This window comes from Talpa europaea (assembly GCF_964194135.1).
Source record: "Talpa europaea genome assembly, chromosome: 10".
NCBI lineage: Eukaryota > Metazoa > Chordata > Mammalia > Eulipotyphla > Talpidae > Talpa > Talpa europaea.
In genome coordinates this window covers 69937675-69953953 of record NC_140077.1, presented here as the reverse complement: position 1 = coordinate 69953953, position 16279 = coordinate 69937675, and the positions used below count along the sequence as shown (strand labels likewise).

Below are 16279 nucleotides of genomic sequence, written 5' to 3'. Positions count from 1 at the left end.
CTGGGGCTGAGCATGACTTTCTGGGAGGGACCCTGTAGAGCCCACACACCCTGCAGAGGAACCCCAGCTGCCCTCTCCCTTCTAGCACCCGTTTCACATTGTGACCTTGATGAAGGTCACACTGCCAGAATCTGGAGCCTGCAGCGTGTCTGCTAGCAACACAGGTGGTGACATGCTGCAGAGAAGGGGCTCCCTGGCCCCTGGGGACAACCCTGCCCCCCCGGGCACTGGTCCTCGGCAGCCTGTGATGGTCACATACACGTGCTGCCTGGGTCTCCTTTGTCCCTCTGGGTCTGACACACAGCCCAGGTTGGGGCTGTGCCCGCACTGTCCAGCACTCAGGACGCGGTGCAAGAAGTGGGCGTTCCAGGCTGGAGCGAGAGGTGGGGGTACTAGGCTGGAGCAGAAGCACCTCTGGCACGGGTCTGGAACCTTCCACAGCACCTGGCCTCCTGCAGACCCCAGGAAATGTTTGAGCAGGTGAGAGGTACAGAAGGCACAAAGATCATTAAGCATCGGATGTTCAGCAGAGAGCGCAGGTAATGAAGGAAGCAGACGAGAGTGTCCAGGCCAGCGGGTGCAGGCGCGTCCGGGGCGCTGGAGCTAGGACAGACAGTGCGTCCCAAGTGCTGTGCCCACGGACTGCTGCTGCAGGCAACTTCACAGGGGGCTCAGGCGGCTGTCCTCTGGGCACCGGCTGCCCCATCCCGTCCATGTGTCCCTGAGGGCGCCCTGTCTCTAATGAGACTGGTGCTCCTACTGGAGACGCTCCTCTGAGCATGGAACCACCCGCAGAGTCTGGGAGGGCCTGTCCATGAGTGTACAGGCCCTGTGCCCCTCGGCGGCTGCCTCAACAGCAAGGTCTGGCACCCCAGACGGTCCCGTTTGCACTTCTAATCCTCTCTGCTCTCTGTTGTCCCTGCAGGCTGGCCATGGGTGACCCTGTCCATCCTGGGGCTCCTGTACTGCTATGCCCATGTGGGCATTGCCTGGGGACAGACGTATTCCGTGGACTGACATGGTGTGTGCTTCCGACCCCAGAGCAGGCTGGCCCTGACCTGCCCCCGATAGCCTGCAAGACTCCGCTGTCTGCCTGTTACCCATGGACGGCATCTCCCTCCAGAACTGGCCGCAGAGGCCCACTGAAACTCCACCCAGAGTCTTGGAACTTTGGAGACTTCCACCCTAGCTCTGCTACCTCCTAAGTTAACCAGGGTCCTGGGCAGAAGCGCATCCTACCCAGCTGCACAGGGGTGTCTGTGGGCCAGAGTTGGTCCTGGAACCTTCAGCTTCTTTCTTCCCGTCCCAGAGTTAACAATCGGGTGTCTCTACATTCAGCCAGATGCCCTAACGGGCACCACCCTGCACCAGTGCCACTGCTGAGACTCTGGGTGGGTGGGAGTGCCCCGCCTGCCCCCGTGGTGCTCCCCGAAGACAGCACTGGGGCTTGAGCGTCGCACTTCAAGCCCAATGCAGGAGGCGGCCTCGCCTGTGCTGCTGTGTCCGGTGGTGGAGCAGGGAGTCGGCGCCCAGAAGCCGGGCCTGGCACTGGGGCTGCTTGTTCCACAGCATGGCAGAGCTGGCCCTTGGCTGATGGCTGCCGCCCAGTCAAGACACAAAGCTCAGGAAGAGGCCTGTGGGCATTAGGCGGGCCCTGGGCACCAAGGCCTGTAGCTCCCTCCTCCCCACGCCCCACCCAGGAAGCGGTGGCTCCCAAGCTTTGCTTCACAGTAGGTGGAGCCTCTATGTCACCTGCAGCTTGGACCCTTGTGGAGCTGCTGAGGGTAGTCGAGTGTTGCTTGGATCCTCTGAGGATGGTGCTTAAACCTCAACACCCTCACATAAACCCTCACCCTCACCCTCTATTATTGTGGACGGAGGCCGCCAGGCCAAGTGGTAGATAATTTGGGATGTGTCTGGCTTTGGGTTTTTTTTTTTTTTTTTTTGAAGGGACAGAGGTTGAGTGTAGTAGTTTAAAAACTGGGAGGAACTTAGACCAGCTCAAGGCCACGCATGACCAGTTCTGGCCTGTCCGGCTGGCGTGGACCCGCCGCCCCGTCTGTTCCTGGCTGGCGCCTTAGTGTTGGCTGAGGTCACTCTCCTAGCACAAGGCCAGTCACTAGGCTGACCTCAGTCTTGCCCCTGGCCTCTGCTGGAAGGGGTGGACACGCGGGCGGGCAGTGGGCAGTAGTGGCGTCGGCAGCTGGCTGAGCAGGATTTGGAGACGGGGAGGCGACTCTCAGTGCTGGGGCATTTTGGTGGGGGGACGGAGGCTGGCCAGCCATGCTTGGGTGGACTCAGGGCTATGTCAGAAAAGGGACAGCAAAGCCCTGACCACTGCAGAGTCACTGTCCAGAGTACAGGCTTCCCCCAGCCTCGGTGTCAAGGAGCCGCCGTGTCCACCAGCCACGCATCCTGCACTGGGTCAGTGATGTCCGTGTCTGCTATGGCATCTGCGGTCAGCCAGTGAGGTGGGGGCCAGCGGGAGTCAAGCTCCCTCACACTTGGCCTCCTGCTGTTGTCCATTGTGATGTGGATGTGGCCACTGTCTCCGGTAGCCGACAGCCTTGGGGCAGGGTTCCTCTGAGCAGGCCCTGCCCAGAGCCTGACCCATCACTGCAGGCACGAGCCTTGGCAAGGCCAGGCGAGGGCTGGACGCCCTGAGGCCACTCCCAGCCCAGGGTCCTCTGATGCCCCAGTCCCGGGGCTCTGAACCTGACCTTGGGCCGTGCGAAGGACATGCAGGGCTGGTCATTTTCACTAATTCTTAGGGTCATGCAAGAAGTTGAACTGGTATTTTGTTCCTTAGGCTAATTTGAAGTGAGGCAAAAAACCTATTTTTACTCAGTCTACAGACCTAGAACCACGCCAGCCACATGCAGCTACAGGGCCTGTCAGCAGGCATTGCTCAGCTCGGGGACCGAGGTCACTCACTGCGCTGTCCACTGCTGCAGAAATAGCCATCCCCGACGGCTGTTTCCAGCCAGTGTCTGGCACAGAGCCAGGCGGGGCCCTGTGGGAGCGGGCAGCTCTGGCTCCCGAGCGCTCAGCCCTGTGTCTGGAAAGGGCTTTCTTCTAACGCCAGGCTGGAATCCATTGAGCACCTAGGACGCAGTGTCCACTCTGCTCTGACCATCGTCAACTTCATACTGGCTGAGAATTTCCCCGTCACTGAAGCCATCTAAAGAGTGGAATGTTTAGTGCCTTTGAAATGCTCTTCAGTCATTTGGAATTTTAAAAAAGTTCACCCTAAATTATTTTCTAAAAGCTAAAGGGGTGGGGGGCAGTGGGTGAGATCGGAGGCCCAATGCAGCCTACACTGGCTTGCAACTCCATGGCCTGTCCCTGGGCTAAGGGCCATGTCAGAAATGTGGCCATGCATTGAGCGCTTGCAGGGAGCCTGTGCAGATGAGAAACCAGCCTCAAAACCACGCGGACGCAGCAGTCCTGGGGTGTGGTGCTGGCAGCCTCCAGCCAGCAGACCCCTCCCGGTAGTGCTGGGACCGCCGGTGTGGACTGAGGCAGGGCAGTAATACGGTTAGCAATCAGCGGGAGTTTTCCTTCTCAGGCCATGCCAGGGGTGTGGGGCGGTGTCTCAGGGCCTCCATCCAGAATGGTCAAATGTGAAGTCCACTTGTGAGCGGCCGAATCGGTGTCCTGCCTGCCAGGGGCGCGCCACCCCTCTGAGTAGACAGGGTGCTGCGCCCTAGAGCACTGGGAAGGCCCCCGCCCCATCTCTCCCCCTACTCTGCAACCCCACCCCCCCCCCCCCCGGCCCAGCCACTCTGCTTATGGGGCACTTGGGATGGACATCTTGATGTCCATCAAGAATTTCAAGTTCTCCAGTATCAGGGCTTGCCCGGGTCGCACATGTGACCTTGGCAAGGATAGGCAAGCGCGAGTATCCTGTATAAAATAGTTTATTACGTAATAAATAATTTCTTTTTACAAATATCATTTGTGCTTGTTTAAAAATGGCGAGAAGGGAGTGTCGTTGTGGGGCCACCCACTCCGGGTGATGCCCCCAGGCTCTGTGCCCCCCGGGGTCCTGCAGCATCGTGGGCACCCCAGGCAGGGCCGGGAGACAGCCCCACGCCCCGCCCCAGTGTGGGCAGCTGCTCTGCCTTGCCGGGCGCGGTCCCGGCCACGGTGTCTCACACAGGTAGTTCTGTCCTGAAACAAGGTGGAGGCCCTCGCTGGGTGACCCTCACTGAGTGACCGCTCACGTCAGGGACATGGCCCTGGGGACTGAACAGCGGCAGGGGGGCGCGTGGCTCAGGCTGGGTCCAGCTCTTGCGGTCTCGATGCCGCATCACGGCAAATGCACATGTACCTTCCAGAGCCAGGGAGGAGCTTCTTTCTCCATAGGGACGGCTGAGAAGTGGTGCCCGGTCAGGGGCTACCCTGGACACCAGGCAGCGAGGCCACCCTCGCGGAGGGCACGGAACTGGTGAAGGTCACAGGAGCAAGCGAGAAGGCAGTGCAAAGGTGGCATGATGGAGGGCGTGGGGGACAGTGCCGGACCCTGCCCACCCCAGGTCAGGAGGGGTCTGGCGGGGACGGGCGGGGCCACCACTCAAGGGCCTTAAGGCTAAACATTATTGCAAAGCAATCTGGGCATCAAGTGCACCAGCAACTCATGTCCCATCTGAGCACGCCCCAGGGGTGCGGGTGCCACATGGTGGACATGGAGGGTGAGGCAGCCTCCCCGAGGGTGTGTGCCCCCCACAGGGGGCAGCTGGTCCTGCAGCCCCTCTCCACCTGGGCATCCGGGAGGCGGTGTGGAGGGTGGCTTGCAGCGGGGTTTGGTCAGCGATAGCGCAGAAGCTTGTGATGGAGGACACACCGGCCAGGACCGGGAAGCAGGAACAGGATAGCTGTGCCTTACAGGTATGGGGCATCCAGCCCAGAGCTGCTCCAGCCTGCTGGCTGCTGGCAGCACCACCCTGGGGCACGGGGCTCCTGGGGCTGGCGTGGAAGCCAGAGTCTCAGAAGGTGGCATGGGGTGCTGTGGGGACCCAATCTGAGAGGGCCGGGGGTGCTGTGGGGACTATAAGGGTGCTGGTCTGAGAGGGTGGGATGGGGTGCTGGGGGGGGTCCCTGGCCTGAGGGCCGCAAGGGTGCTGGGGGGGGCTGCCATCCCACTATAGGAGACCAGGGCTTTTCTCAACCCCACCCCCAGACATCTGCTCTGCACCCTGGCGGGAGGCAGCTGCCAGGCCCTTACCGGTCTCCCCTCCACAGAGAGGGCAGCAGCACCTCCCACCCCCTGGGAATGGGCCTGACCCCCCACCCCGTGACGTTGGCATGAGGCGATGCCAGGGAGCAGTGAGTGTGCCAAAGGCCTGGAGAGCTCAGGGTAGCCCCTGCCAGCACCCCTTCCAAAAAGGTCACTTGGGCAGATCTGTCCTTCTCAGCCTGCCTCTTCTGAGGGCTGTGGGTGACCCCTGCTGACCTCGCCACCGTCTGGTGGGGGTTTGGGTGCTCGTGGTTGGTATGGTGGGGGGGGCAGGTCACAGGAGAGAAGAGGTTCGGCTCAAAACCCCCTGTGAACCCCCTGTGATCTTTAATGATGAAGGAGACCCCAGGTGAGGTGGGGGGCCCTGTGGCTGCAGGCGCCCACTCTGGCTCCGAAGATCCACCCTGGAGAACATTCCTGAAGCTTGCCACCCTCAACGCAAGCCTCACTCCTCAGTATCTGCCCCTGGTGTGGATGGGGACACGGCCCTAGGGCCCAGGACACTGAGGCTGGATGTTGACTCTGGGGTCCATTCAGCCTCAGACCCCAGGCGGCTCCCGCCTCATCCCTGCAACCCCGAGTCCTACTGGCTTTCCAGGGCGCGTGGGATTCCTCGGGGGGAGCCTCACTGCCAGCTCTTTGCTGTTAACAGATGTCTGACCTCTCAGCCTTGGCGTCAATTCACCCACCAGCCTCAGGTGAGAAGCCTCAGGGCCCTTGGAAGGGTGGTGCCCACAGCTGAGGCCAGGTCCAGGCCAGGCCATGACCACTGAGCAGGACTGAGGGGGCTTCCAGAGGTGCTCCCACTCTGGCTTGCGCAGGCCCGGCTGCGAGGTCCCTTCAGCACCGAGAGGACCGGCCTGAGGTCCAGAGCCTCTGCACAGCTGGCCCAAGGGCTCGGGTGGGGCTGCCGCAGGAGCTCGTGCAGGCCAGCACAGATACTGAGGTGGGCACTCCCAGCCCTGCCCCCGCCGCCCCTGAGCACACCCCTTGGCCAGGCCCTCTTCCCTGTCAGACCAAGGAGGCCTCGGCTCCCGGGCAGCGTGGCTGGGGTGGGTTGGCCTCTGCTCCTGCGACTTTGTGCCACTGTCCAGACACAGCTGGAGGCCCTGCTGCCCTCCACCACCCTCTGGCCGAGAGGGCTAGGCCGCCCCACTGCCTCTCTGCAGTCCTGCTGGCTTCAGGTGGGAGAGGGTGACTTCAGAATGAGGTGGAAAGAGGCCCCCGCCCCGCCGGGCACCGCACTGTGGACCAAACGCATACTACCCAGGGTGGCTGTGGGCAGCTGTGTGGCAACACATCTTGGCTGCCACCTGGCTGCCCGTGTCCCTGCCCCGAGGAGGGGCCCAGAGGCGATGCAGCCAGGGCTGCTGGGCGCCACCCAGAGCAGAGCACGGCCCAGATGCCTCGCAAGCTGCTCGTCAGTGCCAGGAGGGAGCCCGCAGCTACTCCTGGGCCACTGTCCTCGGACAAGGCTCCGCACTCCCGGCCTCCTGCTGCCAGCTCCATGACAGAGCAGCGGCGGCATGGAGTGGGGGGTGTCAGGGAGTGGAGGGGTGGAAGGGGTGGGGGCGGTGGTGGGGGAGTGGCGCAGGGTCCTGGCGCAGGCCCCCCCCCCGCCCGTCTCCTGGCTGTGGTGCTTTCCTGGGAGTCTCCCACCTTCGCAGTGATCACTGCAGTTAAAAAAAACTACAAATGAGGGGAAATGCCCTTTGGCCCCAGGGCGCACCCCAACAAGGCCCACTGGGCACACATGCCCCACCTCCTAGAGCTGCTTCAGCGGGGAGCCCCTCCAAGTCTGCAGGCCGGGTCGGGGGGCCAGGCTGGGGGGCGTCCGGCCAGGCTGGGGTGTCCAGGAAGCTCCTCTGGACCAGCGTGCTCAGCCTGCTCCGAAAAGGTCCCTCTCAGACTCAGGGGACTGGGGCCCCGAGAGCTCATATAGCTCCTGGGGCGACTGGGCGGGCCGCCGGGCAGAGAGCAGCCGCAGCACCTCGGCCAGCTGCCGTTCAATGTGGGCCATGCGGGTGCCCAGGGCCTTCATGTCCTCCTTGAGCTCGTGTCGCACCTCCAGCACGGCGGCCTGCAGTGCCTGCTCGGGGATGGGGCAGAAGGGGCGCCTGGCCTCGGCCAGCACCGGGCTGCGGTCCTGTGGGCTGCGGGCTTCACCCACATTGTCCAGCCGCAGGTCGCTCTTGGTGATGCCGCTGTCGCATGAGTCGGTCTTCTTGAGCGTGGCCTCACCGGCTGCCTTGGTCCTCTCGGGCAACGTCTCCATGGACTCAGCCTTGGACACCTTATTCCAGTCCTCTGCCTTCCCGCAGGCATCCCGAAAGCGGGCCCAGCCCCGGCGCCTGCTGCCATCACCCCCTGCCCTGGGGCCCACGCCTTCACCGCCAGGTGCCTGCAGACGTGCCTGGTCCGCCACCCCTGCGGCAGCCGCTGCCCCCGGGAAGGCCACAGGTGTGGCAGGGCTTTCCCGCACGGTGACCACGCTGGCCTTGAATGGGCCGTGGCTGGATGCTGGGTGTTCAGGGCCAGCACCGCCCTTCTCCACGTCCAGGGCGTCCGGGTCACGGCCCCCCCTCTCAGCAGCGAGCCGGGCCTCCTTCTGCTGCCGGAAACGTTGGAAGAGGCGGCGGACGGGGTGGTCAGGGGGCAGGATGAGGGGGGCCTCGTTCTTGCGCTTCATGCGCTCCTCTTCCTCGCGCTTCACGTCACTGATCTTCCGGAATACGATCTGGGGGGACAGAGGAACATGCGGTCAGCAGGGGCCCACCATCAGGGGGACGTGTGTCCACTGATGACAGGTGGGGGGTGCCCAGCCCCCGAGCCACGTGGATTCAGGCCGGATGGTGCCCACATGTGGGACAAGGTGTGGGCTCTGGGCATGCCCCTCTCAGGGGAGCTGAGCAGAGCCCGAGGCAAGAGGACAGCACTCTGGGGTCCCCAGGTCAGGCACCCCATGTCACAGCAGGGCCTGGCTGTCCTGGGTCTGCTCCAGGCACTTTTCCCTGCGTGTGTCCAGGGTCCGGGCTGCCCCGGCAGGGCGGGGAGCAGACCCAGTTGTGAGCCACCCCATCTCTCAGTGCCTACCCCCTACCCCTTGCTGCAGGTCAGAGCTGTCCTTGGGTTGTGCAGGGAAAGGAAAGGGGCTCATCAGCCGTTCGGCACTGCCAGAGCTGCTCCCGCCTGCCCTACCTGCTGTATCCCCGTCCCCACGTCTGCTCATGAGGGCGTCTGTCCTCCTGGAAAGTCTCTCATGTGTCTTCACCGGGTTTTCAGGAGACTGACTGCCTGGTCCCCCAGACGGAGCATGAAGATCCCAGAAGCCTTTTCTAACTAACTTGGGATCCCTAAACTGTGGACGTATATAAACTCACCAAGCTCGTAAGCGCCACATACCACGGTGTGACGCCAACGAAGGAGACATGCGGGGACACTGTAACTCACGTCACGAAGGCTGAGCGGTAGCTGAGGGTGTGAGGAGAAAGTGGCGTTTACGTGGTGGGTGTGTGCCGGGGGCACATGCACAAATGGAAACTGCTCCAGTTCCCTTTTCCTACCGTGGAGGGAAGGCACGGACACCACCACGCCAACGCCATGCAGAAGGCATGTCCTTGGAGTCCAGCGAGGGGATGTCTCCTCCTGTCCCCTCAGCTGTGAGAGCTATGGGTCTGAGGGCAGTGGCCACTGCTGTGTCCACAGACGGCTGAGCACTGTGTGGGGAGGCCAGGGTCCCCGGGGCATCTGCACCCCCAATTCCAGGTGTCACATCCGTTCCAGGCTGCCCCATGCCTCGTCCGAGCCCTCCGCTCCTTCTCTGGCTGGGAGATGCCCTGGGCCAGTGGGGACAGGGACACGTGGGACCAGCTGCAAAGGGACCCCGGCTCAGCCTGCCCAGTATGGCCTCAGCAGAGCCAAGTCCTAGGAAGGTCACTGTCCTGTCCCTTCCTGCCCCCTGGGTCCTTGCTTTGCTCCTCCGCTTCTCCCTCCGCCTTTCCCTTCTCCCCTTCCTCTCCCCCTCCTCTCCCTCCTTCCCTTCCTCTCCCCCTCCGCCCTGCACCCTCCTCTTCCCCTTCCCCTTCCTCTCCCTCCTCCCCTTCCTCCTCTTCCTCCTCCCTGCATCCGCCCCCCCCACCCTCCTCTTCCCCATTGAGCACGTCTCTTCTCCTGTTGGCTCTTTCCTCTTCTCCTCGCCACTCCCCGTCCTCTTTCTCTCCCTCTCCCTCTCCCCTCCTCCTCTCCTCTCCCTCAGCTCCTCTCTCCTCCTTGCTTGTCTCTTCTCTGCCTGTCTCCCCACCCCCTCCTCTAACTTTCCTCACTTCGCCTTCTGGTTCTCTCCATGTTTCTCTCAGTTACTCTTTTCTCCTCTTCCCTCCTCTCCTACCCCTCCTCTCCCTAGTCTCTTCACTTCTCAGCATCCCTGCGCCCCGCGGCACTTGCCCTTTCCTTCTCTCTGTCTCTTCCTCCATGTTTCTCCTCCCTGTCCTCCTCCCCCCACTCTCCTCCTGCGCTGGTCCACACCTGTCCTCACCCCTGCTCTCTCCCCATCATCCCTTCCTCTCCACTCCGCCCGCCTCCCCCTCCACTCCCCCTCCACCTCTCCCTTCCCACCCCCTCACCTCTCCCGCCCTCTCACCTCTCCCACCACAGTCTCTCTGGTCTCTCCCGCCCCCTCACCTCTCTCACCATGGTCTCGCAGGCTTCTCTCCTGGCACCGCCTCTCGCCCCTCCAGGCCCTCCTGTATGCTCCCTGCCTCTCTTCTCCCTCCTCACCCCTCCGGCCCCCTGTGCTCGCTTCCTCTTTCTCTTCAGGTCCCTCCTCTGCCATCTCCTCTCCTCCACAATCCCATGACAACTGGGAGTCAGGCCTCTTGGCTGCCCGTGGTGGTCCTCGCAGAGGACAGGGGCCTGCGTGTCACAGCTGGACTCGGGGCCGGGGCTTGGGCAAGCATGTGGCGATGCATCCTGGGCAAGTCCACGTGGCAAGCCCAGCCGGTGCCGACAGGACCCAGGCCAGGTCCTCATCCTCTTGGCCTGCTATGCACACTGTGAGTATGGCTTCCCGGGACCAGAGCCAACACCCCAACCCAAGGCAGACACCCCAGCACCCAGCTTAGGGAGGAACAACAGGTGCAGGTGAGGTGATTGAGAAGACAGATTTGACGAAGGTTGTTGGCAGGAAACCCGCAATGGGGAGAGTCAGGGCAACTCTGTGGGTGGCTTTCAGCACCGCGGACAGCGCCGGGTGGGCTAGTGTCCACTGCCCGCTCCACCTCTCACTCCACCTCTCACTGTGGGGCGCAGGCGGGTGTGACCTACACACCGCTCAGCCATGCACGGTGTTTTAAACCAGAATTATCATGATACAACGAAGTGCGGTGCCAGCCCCAAGGGCCCCACTCAGCCTCGGGGTTGGGGGGAGTGGGCACAGCAGATGTACTTGCTGTACTTGTCCCGTGAATACCTGGGGCCAGAAGGTGGCCAGGGAGGCTGAGGCCATGCCCACCTCCACACTGGGGCTTGCCTGACACAGGAGTAAGGGCCAGGGTCGTGATGACGAGTGATGTGGCATCAGCAGAGCACACATCCCTTGTGTTCTACAGTGAATTCTCTCCACTCCAGAAGAGTCCTGTCGCAGGGATAGGGGAGAGGTCCCAAGGGGTCTGGGAGGAGAGAAGTGTGTGCTTCGATTCTGCATCCCCACAGGGGGCATGTGGTGTCTCTGGCATGCACACAGGGACAAGGCCCTTGGCTAAGGTCTCACCATCCAGGCAGAATTGGTACAAGGGCACAGGAGCAAGTTGAGACAGTGATACTCTCCAAAACACATGTAGAGATCCCTGCTGTCAGACACCCAAGACAATACCCTGACCTCTCCCGGGCCTGCAGACCCCCCCACACCCACCCACACCCTGCCCTCCCCACCCCTCCGACTGTCAGGTGCCACCAAAAGCAGCGAATGGCCTGAGGCTGGGGAGCCCCACAAGGCAGATGCCCTGAGCACCCCAAAGGTCATGTGGGGGTGGGCCAGAAGATGGGGCCCCCTGAAGGGCCCCCCAAAGAGCAGCTGATGACTGAAGAGGGATGCCCGGGCCACACACGGGGTGGCCCGAGACTCTCGGGGCATTGGCTCAGCAGGCACACCTCAGGCCCAGGTGGCCACAGGTACCCCCGAATGGGCCAGATGAGAATGGGGAGATGGGGGCTCCTGCTTTGCCACTGCCCACCTCCATACCAGCCCCACCCTGACTGCAAGCCAGCTGCCTCCCACGTGACTGCCAACCTCCCTCTGTCTCAACCCCAGTGGTCACCCCATCAGGACAGGGAAGGGCAGCTCAGTCACAACATGCTTCCCAGGCCGTGCCCTTGAGATACTGGGCCTCAGCCCCCTGAGGATAGTCTGCTCCTCTGGCATCGGTGGCAGAGCAGCGAGGGCGCCAGCCTTCAGCTGAGGGAAGCAAGGGAAGTGGAGAACGCAGCCAAGTCCTTTTCCTTCCCACCTCGAGTTCTTGGATTCTGACAATCTACTTCCTCCATCCTGGGGAAGTGGTGCGGGTCACGGGGTGGCCAAACAAGCTTAAGCTTTGAAGCGGTTCTGAGCTGAGACAGAGCAAACCGCGCTCGTGGGCTGGGGCTGCTGGAGTGGGGCAGTTTGAGGGAGGGCTGGCCTGAGGCCCACGAGCCGCACCCCTCTCCACACGATGCTCCGCAGCAGCTGGCCCCAAACCCAACATCACGCCACTCACAATTAACTGACAAGGTTCTGTGCCAATGCTCGTGCTTTCCTTGGAGCAAGTGTGACGCCACGGCAGCTCCTGACAGACCCCTGCTCCCCGAGAAGGGCAAGCCATGGCAGGGGCAGAGCCAGGCTCAGTGTGACCCAGGAGGACCTCATGACCAATGGCCAGCCAGGGAGGATGCACGTCACGACGTCCTGGCCACCTGAGGGGCCGGGCAGGGCCTGCCCATGAATCCACTTCCTGCTTGTCCCCACCAAGTGACACCTGGGTGACTTCCCCTCCCCCTCCCCACATTTCACAAGTCAAGCTCAGAGCCCCAGAGTAACCCCAAGGGCCAGCCTTGCTCAGGACTCTGTCCAGGGTGCTGTGGGTGTGATTCTGATGCCCCCAATAGCACCCAAAGACTCTGGCCATGAGCCTCCACCTGCTGTGCTGGCTCTGAGGAGATGGACTCACACAGCAGAGGAGCTGGGCCATGCAGCAGGTCGCAGGGAGGGTCTCCAGCAGGGCTGCTCCTCAGCAGCCCACAGCGGCAGCCCCACTCGCCTGCGGGGACGCTGCGTCTCCACGTCAGAACACTGGTCAGCACAGCCCCTGGGCTGCTCGCGAAATATCCAGAAGGGCCAGGAGCCAAACGGGAGGGCAGAGGGCAAGCTCAAGCCCCTGAGAAATGCACTATCTCCTTCTCCACCTTGCGTTGGTCTCACAGTTAGTCTCCACTCTACTCCTTACCATGTCTGCTCTGATTCACGTGGTCTCCGTCCCCCCAAATTCTGGGTACATGGGAATTCCAGGAAGCAGATTTTGAAGCACAGGCAGTACCTCCCCAGCATCTCAGCCTTCTCTTCTGCCACATGAGCTGTGTGGTGTGGCATATGGGGGTGTAGTGTGTGTGGGGTGTAAAGTGTGTGTGGTGGCATGTGGGGTGTAGTGTGTGTGGTGTGTGTAGCACACATACAGACCTGCACATAGCTGCACATGTCATCCCACATGTGCAGTATCTCCATAAAGTCCCTTCGGACTCTGGGTCGGAATTCCTGATCCTGCTGGCCCCTGCACACCCCACACAGGACCCTCTGAGAGTCTCTGTCAACTAGCCACACTGTTGTCCCCAAAGGGGTCAGGCCAGGCCCACACTGCCCAGTTCACTCCATGGTGCGGCCTGCCCCTTGCTGGACACTGCCATTCCCCTAGCTGACCTCTGGCATCCGACCTGCCCTCTCCAGTATGGGTGGGCCCACAGAGCCACCTCTCTGAAGCCTGAGCCCCACACACCACTCTCTGGTTCAGTGTCCCGGCAACTGCATCTCTGTGAGCGAGAGTCCATGCCCACGTGTCCCCCCCAGACTGAGCCCCCACCTCACTTTGTCCTCACCTCCCACACTCCCTCAGGCATCCCATCCGCCAGAGCAGCCTACTTTCTCCCAACACCCCAGAGCCCTCCTGGGCTCTCCCCAGGCACCTCACAGTCTGTCCCTCACAGATGGGTCCCTGGCACACAGGACCCACCACATGCCGAGACACTCAAGGGCAGAGCAGGCATCTGGCCAGGACGGCTACACAGCAGGGCTTTCTCTGGGCTGTAGAGCCTGAGGGCCGAGCAGCTCCACCCCTGGCGTGGACAGAGCCCGTGGGTCAGGCCTGCTGCCTAGCTGGACCCCTGGTGGGACCCCTGTCCTCAGCCATACCTCCAGCTGGTGGGCCCATCCCTGCAGTGGACACTCCTCTTCCTTCAAGCTGGCCGGGTGGCACCCTGCAGCTCACTGGCAGGCCATTCTTCAGGCCCCGGGCTCCTGCAGGGTCTCAGGCCCAGCTCACACGGGTTCTCTGTGACCCCTGGAGTCAAGGTGGACCCCATCAGTGGTCTTGCCAGACACAGCCTGAGGATGCCCTTGCTCTTAAGTCCGACAGGCACTGGGTGCTGTTCCAGCTCCAGGGTGTGGGGCAGCTCCTCAGCTCCTCACTTGACTGAGAGGGAGATAGGGGCCTAAGAACTGCAGTGGGTAAGGTGTTAAAAGCTTCTCAAATCTGGAGCTCAGCTGACAGCAGATTCAGAGCAGTTCATCGAATGTGCTAGAAAATGCTCCCTCTCTGCCCCGGCTCTGACCATGGTCAGCAGTCTCCCCGTAGCATCCAGGCCTGCATCACAGCAGCTGGAATCAGCCCCAGGCAATAGCAAGAGCCCATCAGACAGGGCAGGCAGCTTTCCTGCCCCCGTGGGAACACGCGTGGCCATGGGAAACTCCTCAGTGGTGCTGCCCACTCAGTGGGACCCTGACCACGATCAGCTTGTCTGCGTGGGGGACGCCGCTGTTTGTCTGCCACCACCAGGTTGTTTCCACTCAGCGGACACTGGTAGGGAGTGGAGGAAGTCACGCTGGTGAAGGCTCCCTGCAGTCTGCTCTCTTGGTGCCAGCTTCAAACACTTCTACTTTTGCTTGGGAACTGGCCAGAGGACTTGAACCAAAACGAGTTTTCAGCCTAAGACACCAGAAGTTCTGGCCTCCCTGGTGGCGCAAGGGGTTAAAGACAGTGCTATCAAGCTATCCCCAGCCACTGCAGCAAGAGTCTGATTCCAGCCAGCGAGCTGACCCACATGACACAGCAGACCTCCCTGTCTTGCCCGCTGCTCCACTCAGCAGTGTATTTCAGTCAATCTGCCTGTTCCGCTCCCCACTCTCTCTGGTGAATTCTCTCACCCCCTTCACCTCTGGCTTGTACCCCAGTTCTTGTGTGCATTAAATAAATAAATCTTTAAAAAAAAAAAAAAGACATCAGAAGTTCAAGGAACTGATGACCAGCACCATGGACAGCGCCTTGCCAGGGCCCAGCGCTGAGCTCTCCCGCCTGTAGGTGCTCCACCTTGGTCTGTCCCAAAGGTCATCCTAGAAACCAGGAGAAAAAAAACCCGAGCACAGACAGCCAAGATGACCTGCAGTGACTTAGGGTCAAGGCGGGGTCTCTGGAGGGACAGAGCTAAATGAAGGCGTGATCCTCTGGAGAAGGGGCCACCAGGACTTGCAGATGGGAGGGGCTGAAACAGGAGAGGAGGGCGCGGGCAGAGGGCACAGGCAGAGGAAGCTGTGCAGGACAATCAGGCCCCCTCACCCCCATGCTACACCCAAAGTGTCTCCACCACACCAGGAAACCGTGTCTGGAAAGAATGCGCCTCCTGCGTTCCTCAGTCACAGTCACTATCTTCTTCCAATAGCTGCAAAAATGAGCTTTGATAAGGCTTTTCATTCCCTATCATCTTCTAAAAATGGACTTTTGCCTTCGAACAATAGTGGCTATTTTTGGACCCAGTGAAATGGAGCCAGTCACCGTGGTGGCTGGTCTCGAGCTCGCCCAGCTCCGCAGCTCCTGTCCCCTCCAGGTCTCAGCCCCCTCACACTGTGGCCAGAGCCTTTCTTATGAACTCAGTGCCTCGGTCCTCTCAGGTTTAAAGGAGGGGACTGGAAATGGCTGTCTCCTGCACTCTCTCCTCTGCCCCTTTCTCCCCACTCTGAGAACGTCTCTGGTTAAATGTGATGAATGCTATGACTCAAACATTCTGTTAACTAATACAACGTTTCATGCCAATGAGATCACAATAAAAACACAGATGTTTCTCTGCATGAAAGGGTCTTTTGAGGAACCAGACTCAGGCTGGGGAGCGCAAAGTAATGGCCAGCAGGCACTCCTCTGTAGGAACGATGGGGGCTGTGGGGAGAAACTGATCTAGAAGGGCTCCCTTCACTTGACCAGGGTCCTGAGGTGCTGGGGCCAAGGGCTCCAACTCCAGGCCCTCAGGGGGCCATGCTGGGCCGGCAGGTGGTGGGGTAGAGCCGGAAGAGGTGCCCTGAGCCCCCAGGCCTGTCCCTGGCAGCAGTAAGCAGGACTGGTACACAGGCACCAGGCATGGGGATGGGTGGGATGTGTGAGAGCCAGTCTCAGCCCCCAGTCGAGCACTGGCCAGAGAGTCAACAAAAAAAGGCCTGGGTGCCCCCATGATGCCCAGCTCTGCTCTGGGGTGACGCTCACAGAGAGGCTGCCTGGGGGCCTCATGAGTGCCAAGCCCAGTGCCAACGAGAGGACAGCATTCTGGGAGCTTCAGGGAGGGGCTCGTGGGCATGTGAGCGTGTGTGTGCATCTGTGTGTGTCTGTGCATGTGTGTGCTGTGTGTGTTAGGGCTCCATCTATGCCTCTGTGTGTGTGTGTGCATCTGTGTGTGCCAGGGGTGGAGGTGCTACAAAAACACTTCAAAGCATTGTCCGTGACGCTACTCTGGGTCCAGGAAGGAAGGGAGGGAGAGGAT

General features: G+C 61.5%; 2 protein-coding genes across 2 annotated transcripts in view; one reads left to right on the top strand and one right to left on the bottom strand.

Moving 5' to 3' along the window:
• HHAT (hedgehog acyltransferase) overlaps positions 1 to 1150 on the top strand; it is a gene marked incomplete at its 5' end in the record, with an annotated part of 69355 nt that extends 68205 nt beyond the window's left edge. Inside the window, one exon of the mRNA XM_084245029.1 lies at positions 926 to 1150. Within this exon, the coding sequence (XP_084101155.1) occupies positions 926 to 1017 (92 nt within the window). The 3' untranslated portion in view covers positions 1018 to 1150. The remainder of the gene's footprint in view (positions 1 to 925) is intronic.
• Positions 1151 to 7118: 5968 nt separating this feature from the next.
• Positions 7119 to 16279, bottom strand: part of KCNH1 (potassium voltage-gated channel subfamily H member 1) — a gene marked incomplete at both ends in the record, with an annotated part of 143959 nt that continues 134798 nt past the window's right edge. The window contains one exon of the mRNA XM_084245500.1: positions 7119 to 7976. Within this exon, the coding sequence (XP_084101626.1) occupies positions 7119 to 7976 (858 nt within the window). The remainder of the gene's footprint in view (positions 7977 to 16279) is intronic.